The sequence below is a fragment of the Paramormyrops kingsleyae genome, chromosome 1 (genome assembly GCF_048594095.1).
Source record: "Paramormyrops kingsleyae isolate MSU_618 chromosome 1, PKINGS_0.4, whole genome shotgun sequence".
NCBI classification, from domain to species: Eukaryota; Metazoa; Chordata; class Actinopteri; order Osteoglossiformes; family Mormyridae; genus Paramormyrops; species Paramormyrops kingsleyae.
The window spans coordinates 6,447,303-6,466,754 of NC_132797.1; the positions used below are offsets into that span (position 1 = coordinate 6,447,303).

Genomic DNA, 19,452 nt, shown 5'->3' on the forward strand with positions numbered 1-19,452 from the left:
CAATAAATCAGCAACTCACTGGCTACGAATTCACAAGTTGTATAACTTTTCTTGGCAAATCAGACTTTGCGCAACCTTTAAACGATTGACATTCAGATGAATACTCTGATGTCCTTATCTGGTAAGATGACGATCCAGCGCCCGGACCCCCTGCTTAAAGAGAAACACGTGCGCGGCTCACGGCGATTCCCGGGCTGACTTTCAAACGGACCGTTTACAGGGGACCCCCGGGTCTATTTGCTTTGGCAGATGGGCGCTTAAAACTGCAGGTATCACTTCTCTCCAGTTATGGGAACTGACACGCAATCTGCAGGAATGCGCATGGATGAAAGCGGGGGGAGGGGAAGCGCTGACCGGCTTTTATTACATATACATACGTAAAAAGTTTGTTAGATTAAATTACTGCTAACACACATGCTACTGTAATTACAGGGATTTAAAGAATCATTCCGTCCCATCAGTACCCGTTATCTTGTGTGTTTTCTCATTTTTCTCTACAACACATTTCTTTGATTTAATCACTGTAAAAAAGAAAAACTGTACACCGATAGCACATCATCAGTAATGGTGTTTTATCCCACTCACACACACAAAGAACTTAATCATGAGTTGGCACAAGCCTTAAAGGAATGACTGGTAAGCTGACAAAATCGGGTGGATAAGAGTCATATGTTTAGTAGTTGTCTGTACCGCAGCAGATGGTTCTGGGATGCAGAGGATATCTCGTGGGCTTTTTTGTGGGTGGGGTGGTCACAGACTGGCTGCACCTGAGCTATACTGTGGCTGAGGAATCCGCTGCAGGGACGGTAAACCCAGCCAAAGTCAAATTACCCTGTCCGTCTTCCTAACCGTTAGAGGCAGCCTGAGATTTGCAGCAGACAGACGCGGAAGGAGGACATTATTTCAAAACGCATGCAAACACGCACAAGCACAGGTGCAGGGTGTGGAAGAGGAGCCCCCAAATATGAGCTAAGACAGCAAGATGGCGGGATGGTGTGACTCTGAAACACACATCGGGGAGATGGGATTTGCGCGGCTGGATTGTCTCTCCACATCCCCAGTTTAACAGACATTCCACATTCGCCACGGAACTGGAGTTGAGGCATCCGACCCTGAAGCTGGTCTCGGAGGGCAGTGCATTCCAACGGAGTAACCGTGTCTCCCCAAGACCAGAAGCGACCAGGCTCCTAGTCCGCACCCTAACTACAGAAGTTTCTGAAAATTCTGACCCAACAGTCAGCTGTCTATTTAATCTCATTGGTTTAGCCTGAAGTACAGTAAGCTGTATTTCCATAATAGGTGTAGACTATTTTTCTCACAACCCAGTTACTGTTAAAGATAAGACAGTCACTGCATTCAGTCTGACAGCCAATCAGATGGTGCACTGGAGCAGTGACGTCCATGAGTGTCCTGGGCATGTCCTGTGGGTGAACAGTGCTGCCCCCTATGTTCGGACAAGCCCAGTTGGGAAGGCAGGCCACAGATTCTGCCTGGTCTTTCCTCACTTCCAGCGAGGTTTGGGTGAGGCAGCCATACTCCAGCAGCCATAAGGGGTCATTGTTCAACTGACAATGTGGATATGCGTCTCAAAAAAAAAATACAGGTATACGTATGTTTAAACTTTATAACCCTACAAATCATTTCTGACTCTTCAAAAGATAGCAGCTGTCAACAATCATTCATGCCTCAACTTGGATAATCATGAGTGTGAACCTCATCACGACACTAAAGTGAAAACTTGCCACTCGATCACAGCACGGAAAACGAAAAAGAGCACAGATTTGTTCGCCGTGGAAACAAGCAAAGGAAAAACCCAGAGAAAAGAAAAGGGCCGTCCGTCAGAAGTGTTTGTCCAACGGGACGTGTGACGGGCCGGTGGGAGGGTTGGCGAGACCCCATGCAGACTGCGCCGTCAAATTCAACACCTGGCCCGACCTTCTCACGCCTCATAGCAGACAGGCATCAGGCCTTTAGCACCCCGGCCAGGAGAGGGCAGGCGGTCAGCCGTGGTCACCCTTCTGGTTCAGTGCTCGTTCCATATGGACTTTTTTAAGAAACGCCATCCGCAGGGAGCTGGTGGAATTCTGCCTGTTCGCTGTTTCGTGGTACTAATGCAGCTTTTCTGTGCACGTGATTGTAAGGTCGCAGGTTCCGATCCCGGGGCCAGCAGAATGATGTTGCCACTGGGCCCTTGAGCAAGGCCCCCAATTGCTCCAGGGCACTGGATAAATGGCTGACCTGCGCTTGGGTCCCAGGCTTCACTGTCACCTGTGTGTGTGTCTCAAAAGGAAGCAAGATAAGATATACGAGAAGAAGCATTCCAATGTACCTATATTAGCAAATGACAAATAAAGCATAATTTAATTTACTAATTTACACCCTTTACACTCCCCTGTCCCCACCCAGAGTAATTCCGTTGTACTAATATACTCTATAAGTTGTGGGAATCTGACACACCCCGCTTGCCCTTTCCCCCCCGTGTTCTCTGTGGTGTGGCGCCTCTCGTTCCAGCCCTCGTGTGGATGATCCCCAGGTGCCTCTCGTCTGCTCCCTCATGTGTGGTGTATATAGTGCCTCCTCTTCCTGAGCTCCCCAGTCCGGTCATTGTAGCGTTACGTGTGTGAGATTGCTGCCTCCCCAGTTTGCCCTGCGCCCTGTCTTCTCTCCCAGTTCATCCTGCCCCATTTTGACCGCTCGTGGCCCATTTCCTTTGGCCCTACTTGTGTTTTGTTTAAATAAAGCCCCCTCTGCTTTCCCCCATGCCTGCCTTCGCTTCCATACATCCCAATATGCACCAGTTTGGGGTTTCTTGTTTTCCTGGGATATGACTCAGAGTGGCAGTTACGTCAGATCCAGCAGCATAATGCAGGAATGCTGGAGTTACTGGAGGTGTGGACTTTACAGAAGTGGAGAAGTGTTGCTTGCTTAATCCCGAACCAGGCCAGACATGTCCCCTTCTGATGCCAGAGGAATGGTAGTTTCCGTATATTTTCAATATATTGCAATTTCCTGTGCATGTGCGAAGTACACTGGACTAAAGGACATCAACATCATAATTTTTGGGACAATTTGCCCCATAAACAGAAGCGCTGAGTTAAACCTTCCCCACTGCTCTGTTTTCAGACGGCATCATTTTGAGTGATTCAACTTGAACAGAGATGCAATAACCAGGAATTATGGCTTTAAAAAAACCCTAAAATGACATTAGCTTTCAGTCCAACAATTGGAACAATAGGTTTGACCAAGATTGAATTTGCTCTGGCGGGACCATGTCGGTGATACTCAGGCAGCTCATGCTCGTCCGGGAGGTTGTCACGAACGAAACAAGGAAGTTTAAATGCATTACGATGCTTTGGGTAAGGCTTTTAACTCTCAGGTCTGTGTATTTTAAAGACAGATGAGTTTAATTGTCTGTCGCAAAGCTCATTTTTGAATGAACATCCATTCTTGAGAGTTCCTATTGATGATATGCAAAACAAGAAACAAAATGACATCCATGTTCATGTTCCTGAATTGCATATACTTTATTAGATATGACTGCTGCCATTCCCACTGACTTCATGAGGCGTGCATCATGGTTTCCATTGTTATTTCCATTTGTAGTGTAACTGACGCCCTTTTTTCTGGCAGTGACCCGAAACAGACGCGGTAACTTGGCTGCATACTGTATGTGGGGGAGGCTCTGTTGCAGCAGCACATGGCCTGTCGCCCAGGGCATGAAACCATCCTCACCTGCCCCCCCTCCGGCATCAGGAGCTGTTTGCCGCAGCGTGGGGGATGCGGTGAGGCACATTTCCCTCTGGCTGACACCCTGCTCGTGGTCCCCCGTCCTGGCTGGGGATCCCTGTCGACCTCGCATCGACCTCCTGCTGTGACATGGGTTCAAAACCCAGATTGCCAACACGTCAACGCTTTAATAGGGCATTAATATCAGTCTTCTCACATCAAGGGGCGTCACAGTTATTTCAGGGAAAGAATCAACAAAGCGCTGAGTGGATCACGGACTTCAAAGCCGTCGGCCGAACGCGTGATTCCGCACCCTTTGAAAACCTCACTAAAGACCTCTGTCCGGTTTACATGCTCCGTGACCCCTGCCGATAACCCCTGACACCGTCCGTCTGAAGGCCGCAGGACCCCAACGCCAGTCCTGTGTCGCCAAACCCAGGCACCAAAACTGAGACAGACGCCACTTCCGTTCAACGTCTACTAGGCCGGCTGCAAGACATTCTGAAAGCTCGTGGTGCGGGATTTCCCGAATGATATCCTACTTCAAACGATGTATCCTCAAAGGGTAAAATAATTATAATCCTAAAAAAAGCTGCCCTTGGGAAACCATATTTACGGCTCACATGCATCAGTTTTAATGAAAACATTATAGACACAGTTACTGCCATCATGCATTGATAGCAGAGCCTCCGAAACATGGGCCCCACTTTCACTCACACATTCTCCCTCTTACTGCATTTCAAAGTCAGAGGCTGACACCGATTTGCTCTCACAAACTGTATATAAATTAAAGTCCTTAAAAAAAATCCTTAAAGAGCAATATTTCAGAGGTCGACATTACACATTACTTATACAGTAGATAACATTCATAAATTACATACTGATATTGCTGACAAATGCTAGCAGTCACTGAAGGAAAATATTTTAATTGCAATTCTTTCAATCCACCTGTTTTGTCTCGGGGGAAGATGAAGGGTAACTCCCGGCAGAACGTTCTAGATTTTTCCATGAGTGTCACAGATGCATCACGACTACTGAAATTTCAGAAAGAATGAGCTGCCAGAAGGACCTACTCATCACGGCATCGATCTGAAGGATTTCCAGGCACCGAGTTGGACGTCACGCGGTGATGGTCAAGCGACCTGCGTGTGATCTTTGATCTCACCCCCGGCCGGATGGGGTCTGAGTCATACGAGGGTCGGCTGGTGTCAAGGGTGATGGTGAATTTGTTCCTCTTCACCGGCTCCCACATGCCGTGGACTTCAAAGCAGGCTGTCTGCCAGAGCGGGAGAGTAACGAGAGATGATCTAGATATCTGTCTTATGTTTTTACATTTTCATTCTTTTTTTCTGCACTTTTGTGCATCTAATTAGAGGTCACTTGAACCAAAATCATTTCAAGTGCAACTCATTTAAATCATTTAAATAGGTTGTCACCTTCAATATGGAGAAATAAGAGACACCCAATCCCCCTCCAGGGTCATACTGTCATTTTTGATGAGACCAATACGTACAGTTTCAAGTGCCCTATTGCAAGACTAGATAACAAAAGCACTAACAATTAAACTAACAATTACACTAAGTTACATGTTAAAAAAGATAAACATAACATTGTTTCCATCCCAGACACATGGAAACAATTACAATGACTGTAAACCTTCCCTTAAAAATACATCCAATAGAAAATATACATCATAAAAAATCCCTTTGTTTCTGTAGCAGCTAATCACTGATTGCACTGATTATTCCCTAGTTTTATTGGTTCTAATATAATATAGGCTAATGTCGACTAAAACGTAGGCAGCGTGCCATTAATTAAACAACAACAACAACAATATAGTATGCCTGCCTCGGGGGAAGTCTGGGGTATATGTAAATGTAAATGTCACGGAGCGATTCCTCTGTGTCATACGCTCTCCAGCTGCTCGCATGTAGGATGCACACGTAGCGTCATGTTTCAAGTTAGGCGTCCCTCGGCCCTCCTTGGGTGACCAAAAAGGCTTCATTTGTCACCAGGAACAGAGATGACCCACTGATATTCTGCCTCACGTTCAGACTTCAACAGCCTCTCGCGTTTCACTTGCTGACTGGGATTAGCACTAGCAGACATCAATAGACGGGAAAAAAACGACTGAGGTCAGACTTTGAGCTGGGTGAGACGACCTCTGGTTTAAGCCAAATGGCAACGCCGACATGACAAGCGATTCCACAGTACGCGTCGGTCTATAACAGGGGTGGCCAATCTTATCCGCAAAGGGCCGGAGTGTATGCAGGTTTTTGGGATAACCTTTAGGTCAGCTGGTCAAACCCAGGTCTGAGGACTCTTCAGCCAATCACTCCTCAAATTAGTAACCTAATTAGGGAGTTGCAGTGAAAATTGACAGACACAGCGGCCCTTTCTGGGTATGACACCCATTGGCTATACCTGGTCTATAATGATAAATCATCACAGAAATAAAGCGTATTCACTCAGCTTGCATAAAAGGTTTGATTTGATTTGCTTTCATAATATTCTCTGCTATTTCAATAGCTAGTTTATATATGAAATGATGTGTAGGAAAATAACATGCAATCAATTCAATGAGGGATGCAGCATGTTATGTTCTAATGCGGGATGATCTCGTATTATTAGTGATAGGTGGCATCCCTACCCAGAACTTTATTGGAATAAGTTTTGCGAAGACCCTTGAAAAATCTCCATAAAGTGATAAAAACGTAAGATAAACGAATTACTTCAACAAAACGCCGCCATTAAAAGTCACGTTTTATCTTGGTCCGTTGATATGCACACAAAAGTACCTGTTCATACTAGCCAAAAATCAAACAGTGCAATTAATTGCAGCTGTGCAACTGTAACTGTGGTATTATTGTAATCACTGGCCGTTGAAAAAGAATACTGTATACAGACTGTAACGACACGCTTTGATAAACATGGACGTAAACCTTGTTTAACGCTGCAGATTTTAAATTAAATTGAAATTCAAAAGGCATGACCTCGCAATGAACTGATGAGATCAAACGCTAGTGCAGTTTTTCTGTAAAATGAGGAAAAATTGAAAACATAATCACCCAAAACGCTATATACCAAGAGACGGTTCCATGGGATTTGCATGAGCACGCATGACGAACCCCAAACGCTGGTTTGAGACACACTGCAAAATGTAATTACTTTTGGGGGTCATTACAGCATTTTGGTCTTTGTGCTACAGCGGGTCTGCAGGGAGGCGTGCAAATTGATGGTGGGGGGGGGGGGGGGTTAGATGCCCATTGTACAATTAGGGTGAGCATGCAAAACGCAGAACACAGAGCATCCTATCCCAGAACAGCACAACTTATAATTCAACACAAGCTGCTTTCCGGCGCGTTCCGCTTCCGCACGACACTTTGAGGCTGCCGCCTATAATTGAAGTTCAAAGTCTGTTGAGACCAACCATAAATAAAACTGCGAGACTAAATATTTTTAACTGTATTATTACAACTTTGGTGAAAATTACAAACCTCTGTAAGTTAAATATAGGCCTATAATAAATGAATCAAACTATGATATGCATTTCAGCATACAGCCTTTATAAAGAGCTGAAGTGTACAAATCGGAGCTGTTCTACCAATTCTCAAGCTGTGGGTTAGGAATGTTGGCCATTTACATTCCCCAGGAAAAATATATCAAGATCAGAAGGGTGATGTGAAATACTGCTGTTCCTTACGTCTCCCAGACAACACACCATTAAAAATGGCTTAGAGTAGCTTTTGATACATTTAATTGTACATTCCTGGCTGTTTAACATTTCTTACACAAATAATCACACACAGAATCCCATTAAACTGAACTTATTCCATATAAAAATAACGAAGATATAGGACACGGTCCATGGCGATTGGGTTCTGACCGCACAAATATCTGGTTTAAAGCTGGTTCCTATCTGAAGCGTGCGTGCCGCTGGGCTGGCCCATGAGGAAGGCATCAGAAGGCCATTGCCAATCCCCCCCCCCCGCTAGGCAGGATCAAAGCGGCGGTTCCTCAGCGCTGGTGCACCAGACCGCTGCGGTTTCATGTCCGATATTCAGTTCAGCTAAACGCCACCGAAACCGGCTCTGAGGCCTTCTGGTGACTCCGCCCACTTTCAGCCCCTTCCATATTCAAAGAAAAAAACTTTTTATCACCTTCGTATCACGGCGATGGAGGCTAAATGGGCCCATTTGATACCCCCCCCAGCTGAATGCGGAGAAGGTCCAGACAATGCAACTCGTTCCACGGGACGTGAACGTTAAACCACAAGCTGGAACACAACGCCGTGCCTCTGTTCTCACTAAAGCAGAGACCCCCACCCCTGACGCTCTGCTAGAGGCTAGGGTGGCGTGTGGCTAGTCGGGGGCTTCGGCTCAGGATCTGGAAGCGATTAAACGGTCCCACCGTGACGCCACTCGGAAAAAGGGCGGCTTTCCCGCCGGCGGACACGGCAAAGCTTGCCAAACACACAGGCAAGCGGTGCGATGCCTGGCCGGGTGCTCTCCAAGACACGTGTCCTCCTCCCAGGCGCTGCGTTATAAGAGCTGGGTCACTGTGTAAATGGACATTTTATAACAACTAAGGCCAGAGCTGAGTCTCCTGCCAAGGCACAGGGCCTCTGTTATTATATAACCCCAAAGTCCCAAAGGAACTCATTTTCACTATAATGTCACACCATTTGATGCCAGCGTTTTGCTATGTAACCTACTGATCTAAACCCATTTCTTGTTGAAAATACAAAATAAAATAAATCAAACAAAGTAATTCTGAACAAGGTCACTGGGGGCAGGGGTACATCCTTGATGGGATCCCAGTGTCTCCGTGGCTGGTTTTGTGGCAGCAGAGGGATCTTTAGGTTAGGACCCTGTGTCTGTGATCAGAGTGTTGTAGGTTTCAATCTCTTGGTCAGCAGAGTGATATCACTGTAGGGCCCTTGAACAGAAACCAAAATCCCAATTCTCTTTGGTCTCTATCCAGCAACGTGCAATATTACAAAAAATACACGTACTTCACAGTCCCAGTAAATTCACTTACAGTACCAGTCCCCATGCCGAAAACCCGGTGCTAGCCAGCTAGTTAATACGCCGGAACACGGGCAAACTCCCGAAAACACTCACTATGTATCTAAAGCAGCCTCAAATTTTTCCAAAAATTGCCAATATGTCGGCCTGCCAGGCCTGTCAATAACCCAGATTGAGAAGACGGTCCGTCTCACTCCCGCTTTTGGACGGCGGCTGAGGTCGTGGTCGAGCGGCGACGCCGTGAACTTTCTGACACCGAAAACCAAAACAGATCCGCTCCTTTTCTATGTGGAAATTGGTTCATGGATACTGGATGCTGGCCAGCCCTGCACTGTGCCCCCCCAAGCTTGCTCTCACCTGTGTGCATGCCCCCAAATATCCTCAAATATTTCAGGCCACGATCCCCATGAATCTGCCCCTCTGAACATTTTGCTGACTGGGGGGTGGGTGGCCCCCACTGTCAATTTATTGTAATCAACCAAATCAAAATGGAATTTATATATATATATACTTAAGCAGAAGTTTGGCCACCCGTCGATAAATAACATATTTTGGTCATTTTTTAATTGAAAAGATGCAAACACAGTCTCTCTAGGAAATGAAAAAAATGCACAATATTTTCAGCAAACATTGATGCATAGTTACTTTTTATGTCATAAATTGAACAAAGATAAAAAATAAAAACATTATTGTGGCACTCTGCAAAAGTTTGGGCACCCTACATAATCAGTACTTGGTAACACCTCCTCTGGCAGATATAACAGCTCGCAAACGCTTTTTATAGCCAGCTAAAAGTCTTTCAGTTTTTGTACTTGGGATTTCCTCCCATTCTTCCTTGCAAAAGGTTTCTAGTTCTGTAATATTCTTTGGTCGTCTTGCATGCTTATATAAATAAAAACATACTCTGGAAATCATCTGACACACCCCACATAGGGATCCCCTGTCGTGGGAGTGAGTAAAGCATCACTATTCTGTGTTAATCAGTCTAGCGCAGGACACAGAGTGGGTGACGGGACTAGCTGTGCTAAACGAGTAGCCAATCAGAGAGGAAGGGGAAACTGGCAACTCTGTGTAAAAGTAGCTCATTGAAAAGCGTGGAATTTTTAGCTGGCTTACAATTTACATTCAGGGAGCCAGCTTCACGTCCAGAGAAAACATACAATTTCGAAAAAATGAAAAAAAGTGAATCAGCTGTTGATGCCAGCCATCGCTAATAAGGCCTTCGTGAAAATGAGCGACTGTCGAAACGTGCGGTTTATTTTATACCTCAGACACAATGTCAACATTAGGGTTGGAGATTATTTTATTTCAGAAGCTTTATAACTCAAGCAGAAAATGAGCAACTTGCCCCATGCGGCACTGGGACAGATTTGGCTAGATGACTGTATTAAGCTTTTGTAGAACAGTGTGGTTCGGTCACACCCTGAGTATTTTGTTTCATCGCAGGAAAAAAAAGGCCGAGAGACGCAGGATGGTCACACACTGTGAGCACGTGTGGCGGATTCTCCTCCCAGGACTTTCCAGATCCTTCTGCTGTGGCTGACCTCAGAGGTGATGCAAGTGAAGGCTTCAAAATCAGCAGACAGACCTGAAAACTGAAGAGAAACAGTGATTCCAAACGATTCCTGCATCATGTGGAGAAGATACTCTCTTCCAGTTGGCCCATTACCAGTATTTACAAAGCAATCTATAAAAATGTTAATGATACCTGATTTATTGAGATTAATATTGGTTGTTCATTTGAATCTAAACATTTTTTGTACTGTATACCATCACACATCGAAGTTAATGTGGCTTCTTCTGCAACTCACATGTGTTTTGTACTGAAATTATCTCACTTTTAATTACATGGTGTCTGATTATTCTCTAGCATCTGCCTCTGGAGAAAAGTTGCATTGCGTAAATGTTCATATGCGTTTTGACAGACGTAAATATTTCGGGGGTTCCAGCTGGAGGGGTGCCGCAGAGTGATGGAGCTGCAGATGAGATCTTGAGATCCTGTCACGTCGCTGCCTTTGACAAAGGACACGAGCAATTACCCTGTAGGAATCCGAGGCACGCTCACAATCTGCCCCGACACAAATCTCTACTGAAGCTCCAAATCCAGCTGCGAATGCCATTGAGCAACCGAGCCCGAAAATCTTACTCCTAAAAACGGGACTGCTAAATGTTCACTGGCATTGATGACTGAATTTCAACTCAATTGCATTTAAAGACACATTTCAAATAGATTTTTTGCAGTGTCCATTGGAACAACTAGAAGCAATAGTGCTCTCCTGTCTCCAGTAAAAACCAGTGGGTATAAATCAAGCACGCACCTGGTGCTGAGGTACATCCAGTATGTCCCATGTGGCTTGTTAACCCAGGTGTTAAACAGATGCCAGTGTGTGTGTGTGTGTGGGGCTCGGAGGGACATGATGCCAGTGTGTTTTGCTTTTACCTGGACACAGGAATTAAGTTTAGCATGGAAACGCGGGATACACGGGCAGTGTTGTGAGCCTGAATTTGCATGCCATTTTTATTCACTAGTCGAAGCTTCTGTGTTTGTGACACTGAGGAATTAGGAAGCGTGGTCTTCCAGAAGGTTTCCATCAGGTCCCTGAACCGTACACTGTAAGGTCTGAGTCAGATGGTGATGGTTCTGAGGGGGGTCACTAACTGACCGTGAAAATCACTACGAGCAAGTCAATGAAATAACATTTAGGCCTCAAATGGATTCCGACACCCTTCTAGATCCTTCCATTGTTGTCTTACAAATGCAGCGTGAGAACAGGCATTACAGTATACAGAAAATGATCAGCACCATCTGATCAATTCATAATCAATGCCGGAAGCCTCACTAGCAACTGGTTCACGTTATTGTATGAATGCGGAGTCTGGTTTAAAGATTCCTTCGCAATTTCAGGGAAAGGCTGTAAAGTTCACAGCAGCAGGGCCCTGCGGCGTCCCCTCCCGCGGAAAAACAAGCAGTGCATCCCCGCAAAAACACGGACGTGCGGCGGCAAGGGGTGCCGCAAATGGCCCATAACGGGGGCGGGCTGACTTTAAGTGCTCCGACGGGGAGCGAGTGCGGAAAAATGAGTCTCAAAAGAGCGTGTAAAAATGCCTTTGTCACCGGACCGTCGTTTTTTGAGGTCTTGCATGTGCAGAGACACCTCAAAGTGAGAAGCTGTTGAAAAAAGAGTGAAATTTTGTTCCCCAAGGTACAAACACCCGCAATGATACAAAAATGTTCCTTAGAGTCCATTTCTGTATATTAAATTAGACTAAACGGTACATTTACCTGCAGCTAGGCTGATAGGGTGTAATTAGCAGACTCTTGAGGGTACTGCCCCAGTGACACGAAAATACCCTCAGTGGTACAACTGGTACTTCTGACAGTGTATGGGCAAAGGTAAGAGGGCGCCACTCACCGATCCGAGCCGCCACACCAAAAGCGGTAGGCGAATATGTGAGGACAAATTCCCGATAGCACTTTCAACGCTAGAATAATGCATATAAAATTAATTTAAGGTTTTTATTACAGCTTTAAATAACAGCACCAATATTTCGACACATTATAAAGTATTAATTTACTATATTTGAATATATTCGTTTCAAAAGGTAACAAATGGAGCAGACAAACTAAGTTGTAGTAACGAATGTAGCCACTAGATGGAAGTAAACGTTTGCAAAATCTTTTATACCGCCAGTTAAACTGCTTAACTCCAAATATATCTGTTTTCGTTACATTTAATACATGCAGTAAATAAATGCCAATTGTCAGCACAGCATACGTGACTGAAAAATAACGCGAAAAGAATCATACAAAAATACGAACACACTTTTACAGTTTTGGCTTGCTTGCACACGAGGAATACGCATAGCTGAAGCTCCACCACTAGATGGCAGCAATGCTCCATTAAATTTTGGCTAGACTGTTTAAAAAAATAAAATAAAATACCCGACAATCTGTATATTGCGATTTTTTTTTTTACTTTGTTTTTATTCTGTATTTTCCTGTCCAATTTATCGGGGCATTTGAAAAAGTCAAACAAGGCAATATTTAATTACTTGGTCCATCTTATGTTAAACATGCAGGTTAGGCACGCCTCTGTTTTGGTTTACCTTGACCAATTTGAGACTTCATGAGAGCACTGTATTTCACTGCACTGCACATCACTGCATCTTCATACATCAGACACTGTGCCTCCTCACCAGTTCATAAAAATTAAGCTGATTAATTCAATTAAATATCCCTGATTTACTTCTAGAATATCAGGCCATAAAATGCTCTAATGGTCCACATTCTCCTAGTTAAGCTGAAAAAATCACCTTAAATGTGGTGTAGCCAACCAAACATGATGTAATTGATAGAAATGCACTATTACTACTGCAAGAGTTGAAATTGGTTATGAAATATCATGAAATTGGGGCCCGGTTTGCAAGCCATACAACCGAATCCAAAATGTGCAAATCCGATTTAAGCTGTTTGTCATTAAAGCACTTTCTAGGACGATGTGAAGAATTCCTCATACGAATATCACAAAGAATCCTTCTCTAGCTTCGGAACCCTGCCCCTGGGAAAAGGTTCATTATGGGGAGTTTCCAGAAGCTTCTGTTGGAGGCTACAGGAGCACGAAGACTCAGATAACAGTGTGGTGACCTTGTCTCTCCACACCAAAGTCTCAGTAATTCTACATGTCACTTGCTTCCAAAACAACAGAAAATCTAATAACATGCATTTTACATTGTACACTTGAGAGGAGCAGCTGATAGTTTACTGTTGAAGGACTTGATGGTTATTGGTTCGAGTCCCATGAGGGCGGGGTGGGGTCGAGTGCTTTACTTTTTTAGAATCATCTAAATCAAGGGTGGGTAATCTTATCCGCAAAGGGCTGGTGTGTATGCGGGTTTTCACTGCAACTCCCTAATTAGATTACTAATTAGAGGACTGATTGGCTGAAGAGTCCTCACACCTGGGTTTGAACAGCTGACCTACAGGTTTTCCCAAAAACCTGCATACACACCGGCCCTTTGCGGATAAGATTGCCCACCCCTGATCTAAATAAACAAGGTTCTTTACTATCTACATTAATAAGATAAATCCCTCGAAGGCGTTAGGTAAACGATTAAATGTGCACAAACCTAGTTCTAGGCTACATTAGATGGCCAATGAAGTACCAGATTTTATTGGCTAGGATTAACATGTATAGTTTAGCGTACAGTGCCTGTACACGTGACATTTTAGTGTCCATGTGCTACTACCACTGCAATAATGATTAATAACACCGTTTAACAGTTTGTAACGCGTGAGAAGAATGCGAAATCGACGGAAATTAACTTTTACACTGAAACAACAACTGAGGACGCAGCTCGGATGGGATGGAGAGCATCAGTTCCGGACCCTCTTTTGTAGCAGACCCTCCATGTAGCCACGGTAAAGTGTTAATCCAGGTGTCGAAAGCCCTGTAATCACAGACCTGAACTAAATCAGGACCCTACAGAAAAATGCCGGCACTCTGGATAGAATATCCGTTTGATTAGTAACACGTGGTCCAGCCCACTATATGAAGCACGTGATTTACAGTGGGGATTAGCAATACCACTAATTTTTCTTTTCGATCCAATACGATCCAAAACACCAAGGTTTGTATCACTGGTACGGTGGTACCAATCCTGACATTTGCTGCCGGCCCAACCCTGCCGGGGGCGGAGGGTTGCCGTTCATAGACTCCACAGTAAAACCTTTCTCACACCAGCCCCGATCAGCCTGAACGCTGCAACCTTTTCTCCTCAATGCTGTAAATGTACCTATTGTTCACCTCTCTCTCTCACTCTCTCTCTCTCTTTCTTTCTTTCCACCACGTTACATTTCGCACACACTAACGTGATGACTACGCCAGTGGTTTGTTGCATCCTCCTTCTACCTGCACTTCCACACTTGGGAACAGCATCAGCCGCATGCACCGTGCATGACCAAATTTTATGGCAGGAGCCAATAAACAAAAGGTTTAACAGCTTATAAATAATTGAATAAACAACACGCGTACTGTTTTATTTCTTGGGCCATTATATTGGTGTTGTTAGCGGGATAACAAATGCGAATCATGTACTTAAACCTGTTGCTTTAAACATTTTAGGAGAAGTTAATTGTGTCCGGTTAATTACAGTAGAAGACAACACCTTGCAGAAATGTTAATTGAGCAGCTCCCTAACCGTGCATAGATTTCCCGCTAAAGGCTCCACCGTAGCCATCCGATGCAAGTGGCGGTTCCTTATTAGCGGCTTCATTCCTGGTCCCTATTTCCATATTTATGGTAATAAGGAAAATTTGCTGAACTGCAAAATCGAGCACATTTAAACCACACGGGCTTCCAGTGTACAGTTACTGAGCGGAGCCGATGGATCAGCTTTTAAAAGAATCGTTTATTTTAACAACGGATTACATGCTAAAATGAATAATTTACAGCAGCAGTTTTCCCTTTCGATCCTCTTCCAGATCCACAGAGCCCTTCTGAATGTGTGCCGATCAATGGATACTGTTTTGTACGTGTCGCAAAACATTAAATAACTGTTAATTGGCTTGTGGGGAAATATATAAACCATGGTTGCATATCGTCGATGAAAAAGTGATATACACACACTGGAAAAAGAGTACTTATAGACTCAAGTATTGTACACCGTTCCCTTGATTTACCTAAGGAAAAATATATACACCTCAAAAACAGGTAAATGTGTACTGCTTAATGGGTAATTCTATACACACGACATTAATAGAGACTTAAATGGTAAAGAAAAAAACTCCCGATGCACAAAAAAGCATTCACATGCAATTTGTACACAGTGCATGTTGGACCATGACATGATTTACTTTATTATTATTACTATTATTTTACATAAAATTCACAGCTAGGTCAGGGTATATTTTATCTTGAAAAGAATAAGTATTCTATAAGTTTGCCACGTTGGAGTTGCAGTTTGTAAAACAAAATCATCCAGTCTCGTACTATGTTCAGGTATAAGTTCTTGACAATCCGCTTTTTTTCTAATTGTTTGGTTTTATAGGGAGAGGTAACGGCTTTTATTTACGGAACGCCAAACGAGGAAAGGCATGTGATTTATTTAGCGAAACGTGTTTTGACCTTTTTGTTACGCCGTAGAGCGCGCAATGTAGAAAGAGAAGAACGTAGTTCTGTGTGGCGAGGAGCGTCGAAGCGTTAAAGTCTTTCCAGAGCGAACCGTGCTCCATCTCCGATTATAATTAAAGCTCACATCGAATCCGGTAATAAGGTGCGCCGACATAAGACATAAAGAGGCTCAAACAACCACGTTTACATCGCATTCACTGCGTAAAGTGAGTAATGACAAATACATAACATAAAGCTTAGTTCATACTTCACTTTTCCGCGTGCAGATGATCGCGGTTGGGGTATGCTTACAGCAGTGATATTTCACCAGACCAGGAGAGGGCTCATGTATTGCAACAAATGAAATACAAGAAGTGTAGTGAAACGGGTGCAATTTTATGAAGAGTTTACCCTACCCTTTGGGCGGAATTAAAGGGACATAGCATATTTTGAATTAATTTCAAAATGAATCGTGTTAATTTTGAAGATACCATATGTCTGGACAGTGTGAAAAATTAGATCCATCTCCACACCTCCAACAACAATTCTTCTTCCTATACTTTTTCTTGGTTGACCTCTGGTTTGTGCAAGTGGGTGCTGCCCCCTACTGTACACACCTCGTCAGTTTCCTTGGACATGCTTAGTCAACATGCAATGGGCACTGACCCCCGACGAGAAAATTTATGCCACCTTTTGTGCGGACCGATAGCTCATGCGGAGAAGTGAAGTATGAATTAACATGTTTAACATGTGTCTTGCACGTAACAGACGGTTTCCTCTGACTAAGTCAAGCTCCGAAGCCAGTATTTGCATACTGTCAGCTTCACGATCATTTCTGCTGAACATTTTGGCCAAAGTTGGACCCAGCATGGCAGCGTTGCAACATGAGGTAAAAGTAACATTTCTGTCAATCACTGCACTATACTGCACTGTGGTATGAAATTGGTGCAGATAGTTACTGGTAGCTTAATGAAATCTTTCCCCTTTGTCGCCTAATGCATGCATCGTTCATTAATTAATAAATTATCAGGAGTGGATCCAGCAAAGGTCTGGTAAGGTGTTTGGACTTTACAGCATTATTAGTTGTAATATATGCAGGCTGGAACGCAAAAAATACATATCAAAAGTCAATATACTGTATATACTGTTTTCTTAAAAAAATTAAGGACTGTTTAATTTAAAAGGAATGTTTAATTTGTTGGTTCAACTCACTGACTGACAGTATGTTACAAGTTGTTATTGCACCTTCCAGTCAATATTGAACTGAAAAGGATATTTTATTTTAAGGATATTTTAAGCCTTTCCATGAAGCTATTTGGAATAATTTACGATAATTTAAATACATAACTGGATGGTAGTTTGCTTCTGAACATGAGAGACACATTCAGTTGACCATGCTGTGGATTCAAATCAAACTAAATAACTTAGAAATAATGATACGAAAGTAAAGAAGCGACTCTAAGAAAGTCTCTAACCCCAAGATGATGCAGTAGTTTGTGTAGAAAGCAAAACATATACAATAAAATACAAATAAAACTATTTTACCATACTTTACGATAAAACTCTGTTGATGCAAAAATAAAACATTCCTTTTGGAACAAGTTTACATAGTTATCTGACCTGGAAGAGCTTATTCAGATTGTTAACAGCACTGGCCTCATGGCCTGAATCTTGCTGTTTTGACCTATTGCAAGGATCCTTGAGTAATGTGCATGTTAGTAACATTATATATAACAATTGTATTGTTATAATAAACCACTGATGGCAGTACAAGAAAATCAAAATGTTAATTTTTTTTTTAGAGTTTTGAGTCTTCAGAATTTCGAGACTGCAATGATCAGCTCACCATGCTGGCTATTATTGAAGATGTGAATTTAAGATCATGAAGTAGAATGGATATATATTTTTTTCCCCCACAAGGATTCAAAGAAATGTCATTGTCGGTGATTTCCCACAGTACAAAAATGACATAACTGGTGTAAGCATTTAGATGATAGACTGAACCACTACATACAGGCTAATTATTCCAAGAGTTATCGTCCTCTCCTCACATAATGGGGATTTCATGGTTTTAAACTACCTAAGAAGTGGTAATCATTCAAAACGACTGGAATATTAACAGACCTCAACTAAAACCAAGCATCACACATAGTCTCTGCTGGAGATTATTTACAGGAAGTCCCATGTCCGTGTACTGCATCGGTGTCCATCTTCCCTTAATGGAGATTGGTCAGACGGGGGTGAAGTGTCACCAGGTGAGGGCGCTTTCAGTTCTCTTCGTCGCTTCTTTGTAAACATCTTCACCATAGCAACATCTTGGGCCTGGAGCATCTCTGCACTCATTTCCAGTTAAGTTCCTTTGGGGAATCTACTCAAAAGAATGTCCATCTTTTGTTTTGCTGGGGCACATCAGGGTGCTCGCTCAGACGCTCCTCGGCGCCCTCTCCAGCTCGTGGGTCCTCCGGTTGCGGCCCTTCTTGTTGTCCTGCAGGTGCTTCCACTTGCCTGCATGCGCTGGGCCATTCTGAGTCTTCTGGCGCCGCTGCCGGCGCTCTCGCCTCCATACCTGGTCACAGAACTCCTCCACACTATTGAGGTTGGGATGGTTGATGAGGGACATGAAGTCCCTGTACCACACCTTCTGGCTGGAGGATTGAGGCACTCCTTCTCGGGCCCTGCCACCTTCTACTGAGCTCTCCTCTTCCTTGTGCAGTAGCTCCTCCAGACGCTCCGTGTCAATGACCTCCAGGGAGACCCTCAGTAAGGCCTGAACGAAGCCATGCTCCACTGCTTGGCAGTGGTAGATCCCAGAGTCCTCCTTCTGTAGGCTCCGGATGAGGAGGCCCTGTTCAGTCCTTATGAATTTGTCATCTGACTTGATCTGCAATGGAGAAAAAGCAGAAGAGGATTTGAGGACATATGCTATCATTAGCCCCAATTTATTGATCATACTTTATTGACTTATCCTACAACTTTTCTCTCCTCTCATCGTCTACAGAAGCCTTTTCTTCCATAAAGAGAGACTGAAGTCATGGAGGTCATTCACTACAACAAATAGCCTACGTCTTGTATTTTCAGCTGTTCTCGAGGTCCTTCTCAGTGCTCTGTGGAGAATTCCTGGGAGAGAAGCTGCGATTTCAAAAAGGCAAGTGTAACTACAGCTTAATGGAAACTGATCCTAGGAAAATCCTAAAAGAGAAAGGAACATTAAAATAAGCAAAATTCCCTGATGACAGATTCCATACGGACGGTAGGAATTGCAGGGGGCTTTTTGTGGCCTCGGACGGCTGGGGTCACGCGGAGCACGGTGGTCGCGAACCGTAATGGACCGACACGGACTTACACCTGTGGGGTGGTCACGGCTCATTATTCACACCCAGCCCCCACTCCCCATTAGTCAGGCAGGCTGCCTTGTTCCCTAACAAGTGAAGAATGTTAAAAGAGAGACAAGAAAAATAACGAGTCAATGAAGCAAATGAAGAACATCAATCTCGGCTAACAAGGACTGACGGAGCTAGCTGTGGAAATCTTCTGCAACTTTCTAAGAGCTGATATCCCAGCGTCATGACTGGTGCTGATTCCTTAGCCCA

General features: G+C 43.9%; 1 protein-coding gene across 1 annotated transcript in view; it reads right to left on the reverse strand.

The window, feature by feature from the left end:
• Window positions 1-15,141: 15,141 nt before the first annotated feature.
• sema3ab (sema domain, immunoglobulin domain (Ig), short basic domain, secreted, (semaphorin) 3Ab) overlaps window positions 15,142-19,452 on the reverse strand; it is a 37,896-nt gene continuing 33,585 nt past the window's right edge. The window contains exon 17 of the mRNA XM_023791395.2: window positions 15,142-18,743. Within this exon, the coding sequence (XP_023647163.1) occupies window positions 18,285-18,743 (459 nt within the window). The 3' untranslated portion in view covers window positions 15,142-18,284. The remainder of the gene's footprint in view (window positions 18,744-19,452) is intronic.